This window comes from Penaeus monodon, chromosome 16 (genome assembly GCF_015228065.2).
Source record: "Penaeus monodon isolate SGIC_2016 chromosome 16, NSTDA_Pmon_1, whole genome shotgun sequence".
Classification (NCBI taxonomy): domain Eukaryota; kingdom Metazoa; phylum Arthropoda; class Malacostraca; order Decapoda; family Penaeidae; genus Penaeus; species Penaeus monodon.
The window spans coordinates 2926519-2933128 of record NC_051401.1 but is presented as its reverse complement, the minus strand read 5'-3'; the positions used below and the strand labels follow the sequence as shown (position 1 = coordinate 2933128).

At 27.2% G+C, this 6610-nt stretch overlaps 1 protein-coding gene across 1 annotated transcript in view; it reads right to left on the bottom strand.

Annotated features, from left to right (window-relative positions):
* LOC119582912 overlaps positions 1-2626 on the bottom strand; it is a 16043-nt gene extending 13417 nt beyond the window's left edge. Inside the window, 1 exon segment of the mRNA XM_037931425.1 lies at positions 2571-2626. Coding sequence (XP_037787353.1) covers positions 2571-2626 — 56 coding nt within the window.
* Positions 2627-6610: the final 3984 nt, after the last annotated feature.

Below are 6610 nucleotides of genomic sequence, written 5' to 3'. Positions count from 1 at the left end.
TAAAAAGTAATTTCGTGATTCAGTAAGGTATCACCTGTGGATATTTTAACATTTACAAGGATGCGTTCAGTTGCCATCGTAAAATCATTCTGGGAATGTGTGTGTGTTTTCGTGTTGTTTTTTGGGTGTTGGTGTGGGTTGTGTGTGTGTGTGTGGTTGGGGTGTGTTGTTGTGGCGGTGTGTGTATGGTTTTGTTTTGTGTGTGTGTGTGTGTGTTTTGTGGGGGTGTGTGTGTGTGTGTGGTAAAAGAAGAGGTGTGTACTTGAAGTGTGCGTTTATCTGTCCCACGACCCCCCCGACCTTAAGAAGCCCCGTCTGGGGAAAATTTACCTTTTTTTTCGGAAAAAAAATATTTAACTCAGCTTGCCTTTAATCTTTTGAAATTTTTAACACCCGGCGCCCGTGGCCTCAGGGTCCACGCTGTCTTGCCGGCGCTCGGGTGGAACATAGTGTGAAGAGGGGAATTTATATATATATATATATATATATATAATTAATATATATATATATATATATAATTTTATATTATATATTATATATATATATATATATATGTATATATAAATATATATTAATATATAATATATATATATATATTATATATATATATATTATATATAAAAATATATACATTGGAGAGAGAGAGAGAGAGAGAGAGAGATCTGTATGTGTATTTGTGTGTGTGTGTGTGGTGGTGGGCGGTGTGGTGTTGTCTGGTTTTTGGTTGGGCCTTTGTGTTGTGTGTGTGTGTGTTGGTTTGTTGTTGTGTGTGTGTTTGTGTGTGTGTTGTGGGGTGTGTGTGTGTGTGTTGGGGTGTGTGCTTTGGGGGTATGGTTTTCCGTGCCATGCCGTGTGTGTGTGTGGTGGGGGTGCCCGTGCGTGTGCGTTTCCCACGGAAAAATATCACTTTTCCTCCCCCGGTTTTGGGTTTGTGTACCGATTAAATCCCCAAACTACCCAACTTTTAAAGCCAAGAAGAAGACGAAGAAAAAAAGCGAGAAGGAGGAAAAGGAGAGGAAAAAGAGAGGAGGAAGAAGAAGACCCTAATCTTATAGAAAAGGTCCTTTAAAAAGCCCAAAGAACGAAAGAAAGTATTGTCGTTAACAGTGAAGCTAACCATTTCTTTTCCTGACAGGCTGGAGTTGCTTCCCGCGTCTTCCTTTAAGGAACCCGGCTGCGCTTCAGACCTTGGGTTTTGGAAGGGGATAAATAGTACGTTGATTTCTAATGATATTAGATGTGTGTGTTGTGTTGTGTATATACCAAATATACATAATATATATAAATATATATATTATATATATAAATATATAATTTTTTATTATAGGGGGGTGTGTGTGTGTGTGTGTGTGTGTGGGGATATTATAATAAAATATATTTAAATATATAAAATATTAAATATATATATTATATATATATATATATATATATCATACATATATAATAATATATATATAAATATATAAAAATATAATATATTATTAAACATATATGTATTATATATAATATTTTATATATAATATATTATATATATATATATATATATACTTATATATGTTTGTGTATACACACTTACACACACACACACCACCCAAACATAATATATATATTTATATATATAAAATTAATATATAATTATAATATAATATATATAATATATATATTATTTTATATATATTTATAAATAAATATATATAATATACATTATATTTTATATAATAATTAAAAATAAAAAAAAAAAGTAAATAAATTTATAATAATAATATATAAAATTAAATTAAAAAAATAATCGATAACAATTTAAAATAAATAATTTAACAAATTTAAAAAATTTATAAATAAATAAAATTTTATATTTTAAATAAATACATAAAATAATATCAAATAATAAAAAATATAAAAATAAAAAATTTAATATGTATTATATATGTTATATATAAATATTTTTAAATATATTTAAAAAATATATATTATTTTTATTATATTTAAAATTTTCGTTTTACGTATATACATATATATATATATTAAAATATATATATATTTTAATATTATATTTTAATTATATATATATATTATTATTTATATATACGTAATACTTATATTAATTATATTATTATATATTTTATTTTCTAATAAAATTTTAAATGGGGTTTGTGGTGTGTGTGTGTGGTGTTGTGGTGTGTGTGTGTGTGTGTGTGTGTGTGGTGTGTTTAATATTTTAATATATTTTATTTTAAAAATTATTATTATATTATTATCTTAAACTATTATATAATATTATATTTTTATTATCTTATATATATATTTAAAAAAATACTTTTTCTATAATATATCAATATATATATATTTTTAATATTAAGATAATAATATTTATTAATATATATATTTATATTCTAATTTTACATATAATTATTACTTTATATATATTATATATATATTTAAAATAAAATTTTAATATATTATATATTAATATATATTTAATAATATATGACCCACTCCACACACAAGTTACCAAACGCTTCACCGTCCGCCAACCCCGTTTGGGATACCCTTTCTCGCGGGGGCCTCACCCCCCGCCGAGGACGCCACCGCGGCGGCCGGCGCGGGGCCATGAAGACGGCTCCATGGAGAGCCTCCTTCGCCGGTGGCCCTCGCTCGCTGTCGGGCAGCCGTCACTCGACGCAGGCGGGACGACGGGGCAGCAGCATCTGGTGGCGCACATCAAACAGGAGTGCTCGACCTCCTGTAACCGCGAAAAGCAGAGGCAGCGATAGAGAGAGAGGAAAGAGAAGAGGAAGAACCAAAAGAACAGATTTGACCGCCAGAACGAGAGGGAAGGGAAAGGGAAGAGGAACAGAAAAGGAGGCAGGAGAGGGGAAGGAGAAGGAGAGGAAGGAGCGAGAAGAAATGGAAAAGCAGAACAATCGAGGATAGAGCAAGAATGGTGGGAAAGGGAAATCGAAACCACACCCAATACGCCCCTGTTTTTTCATGGCGAGTACTGACGTGTTCTCGCCTTGAAAACGTTCCGCCGTGGCCCATGGTGAGTACGTCAACTCAGTTACTCTCGATCCTTCCTTTGATACGGGACTGCAAAAGTCATCAGTGACATGGCGCAGTAGTAGTAGTACCAGTAAATATTAGTATAGAAATAGTAATAAAGAGTAGAAAAGGCGCAATAGCAGTAGTGATTGCTGTTCTTGTAGTATTAGTATCATGTGCGATGAGGATCCATCCACCAAACCATGCATACATACGTGGGTATGTATCTATACACACACACACGCACACGCACACACGCAACCACACACACACCACCACACAACACACACCCCCCACACACCCCAACACACCACAACCACAAAAAACCTCCCAAACCACACACAAAACACCAAAAAAAAACACACACACACACACCCCACACCAACCACCACACCACACCACCCACATATATAAAAATAATTATATATATATAATATATAATATATATAATATAAAATATATATATTATTATATTTATATATATATATTTAAATTATATATTATAAAATATATAACATTATATATTATATGAGTGTATATATATATATTAATATATATATTAATAATCATATATTTTTATATATATATATATGTATTATAATAAAATAAAAAATTATTTTAAAAACTATCTATAAATTTATAAAATATGAAAAATATATATATATAGAATTTAAAATTTAAAAAATAAATCACACACACCACACCACACCCACACACCCACAAAAAAATAATAAAATAATATTATATATATTATAATTTATATTATAATAATATAAATATAAAAGTAATTAATATAAATAATATATATAAAATATATTATATAATATTAAAATATAAATAAATAAATTATATTATAATAAAATTATAATTATATATAATTTTACATATATATACTACATATTTATATATTTATATTTTTATAATATATATATATTAAATATATATTAATTCATACTATTATTGTGGTGTGTGGGGGTTTTATATATTATATATTTTTAAAATAATATATATATATATAATATAATTGTATATATTAATATATATATTATATTTTTATTTTAAAATATATATATTTTTTATTTGGTGTGGTGGTGTGTGTGTGGGGGGGGTGTGGGGTTTTGGGGTGGGTGTCTGTTGGTGTTAAAATTATATAATATATTAATAAAATTATATATAATATATATAATGGTTTGTGTGTGTGTGTGTGTGTGGTGTGTGTGTAGTGTGGTGCGTGTGTAGTGCGGTGTGTGTGGGTGTTTTGTGTGTGTGTTTGTGGATGGTGTGTTTATATTTTATAATTTTATATATAATTTTAATAATATAATAATTTATTAATAATAATATTATGATAAAAATTGGTTTTATGATGTTAGGATGATAGATAGAAGATAGATAGATAGTATATTTTTTTATTTATAATTTATTAATTTATTTTCTTTGTTTTTTGTGTAGTAGATAGATAGTAGAAGATAGAAGGGGGGCGAAAAAGAAAAATTTAAATTTAAATTGAATTTTTATTAATAAAATTTTATAAAATAAATTTTTATAAAAAATTTTTATTTACCAAACCACCCACCCACCCCAAAAATTTAAAATTTTTTTTAAATTTATATATATTTTTTTTATAAATTTTTTTTAAAAAATTATATGTAAAATTATTTAAAATTATATTAAATTATAATGTTTCATTAATATAAATTATAATTATAAATAATTATTATATTATAATAATTTTTAATATCTTTTTTTTATATATATATATTTTATATATTTTCAAATATTATTTATATATAATTATAGTAAGATATAATATATATATATATTAAAATTTTTAATATATATTGTTTAATTTTTTATTTAAAATTTTATATATATTTATATATATATATATTTTTATTTATTTTTACACACACACACACACACACACACCACCACACAAAACCAAATTTATATATTATTATTATTTTAATATATATATATATATATAAAATATTATATATTTTTAAAAAAAAAAAATTTATAAATATATTTATTTATTTTTATATTATTTAAAATAATATATTATAAAATATTATATATATATAAATATATTATAATATATATATTTTATATGTTGTGTGTGTGTGTGGTGTGTGTGGGTGGTGTGTGTGTGTGTGGGTGTGTGTGTGTGTGTGGTTGCTTTTCATATGAATATGCAGCTCTACTCTACATATCTATATATAAAAACCTAATCAATCTCCCCTCTCTCTCTCTCTCTCTCTTTCTCTTCTCCCTCTCTCATCCACTTTCTCTTTCTTTCTCTCTCTCTCTCTCCTTCCTCTCTCTCTCTCTTGCTCTCTCTCCCTCTCTCTCTCTCCCGTCCTTATTAGTTAAAAAGTAATTAATTGAAGCCTATTTGTACAGCTCTCATCTGACTGAAACTTTTCGGTCCACATTTTGCTCTCTGTTTATATATTAATTGGTCTCGTCCTCTACTTATCTGTTTATCTATTTCTATAAATCCCCCTCCCCCATCCCATCTTCTATTCTCTAACTCCCACCCAAACTACAAAAGGGCCATCCTTTGACCTAAACAAACCGACAAACAGACATAATCAGACAAACAAACAAGAAGAACACACACAGCACGCAAAACACGTCTCCATCATTTTCAAACGTTCTCAAGGATCGTTTCGAGCGCGACAAACGTTTTCCTCTTGAACGAAGTGTCGTCTTATTGGACGTTTTTCCGATACCAATACAGCAACTACGGCGTCTGTGTTTGGTGCGTCGAAGGGACCGATGTTCAGCCGACCTTCCCTTTGATCGAAGGCTAAACGACACTTGGCTTGGCTGCGTTTAGCGTGGGGGGCGACGGTGCAGAGGACGATTTTTTTTTGTCCTGTTTGGGGATCTATAGTTCACATCCCCCAATATTTCTAAATTGCATTTGTTATTTTTGGGGTATATATTATTTTATATAATATATAAATTTTATATATATATAATATTATATTTATATAATATATATATTTATATATAATAATACGTGTGGGTGTGTGTGTATGTGTTGTATGTGTGTATGTGTGTTTGGTGTGTATGTGTCTTAGTGTGTATGTGTGTGTGTGTGTGTGTTGTATGTGTGTATGTGTGTGGGGTTGTATCATAAAATATATATGATATTACTCCTATTTTAATATATATTATAATATATATTATTATATATATTAATATATTATATATTTGTAGTATTATAAATTCTCATTCATAATGTGTATATATATGCACACAACACCAGCAACCCACACCACACACAACACACACAACACACCCACACATATATTATATTATAATATTAAATATAATAAATATATATATAATAGAACATATATATATAATATAACATATATAATATAATTTATTATATATTTTATATATATATATATATATTTTATTATGTGTGTGTATGCATATATTAATATTTTAAAAATATATAATATAATATAAAATATATAATATATATAAATATAGATTAATTAAAAAAATATATAATAATATAATTTTAATTTTTAAAAAATAAAAAATTTTA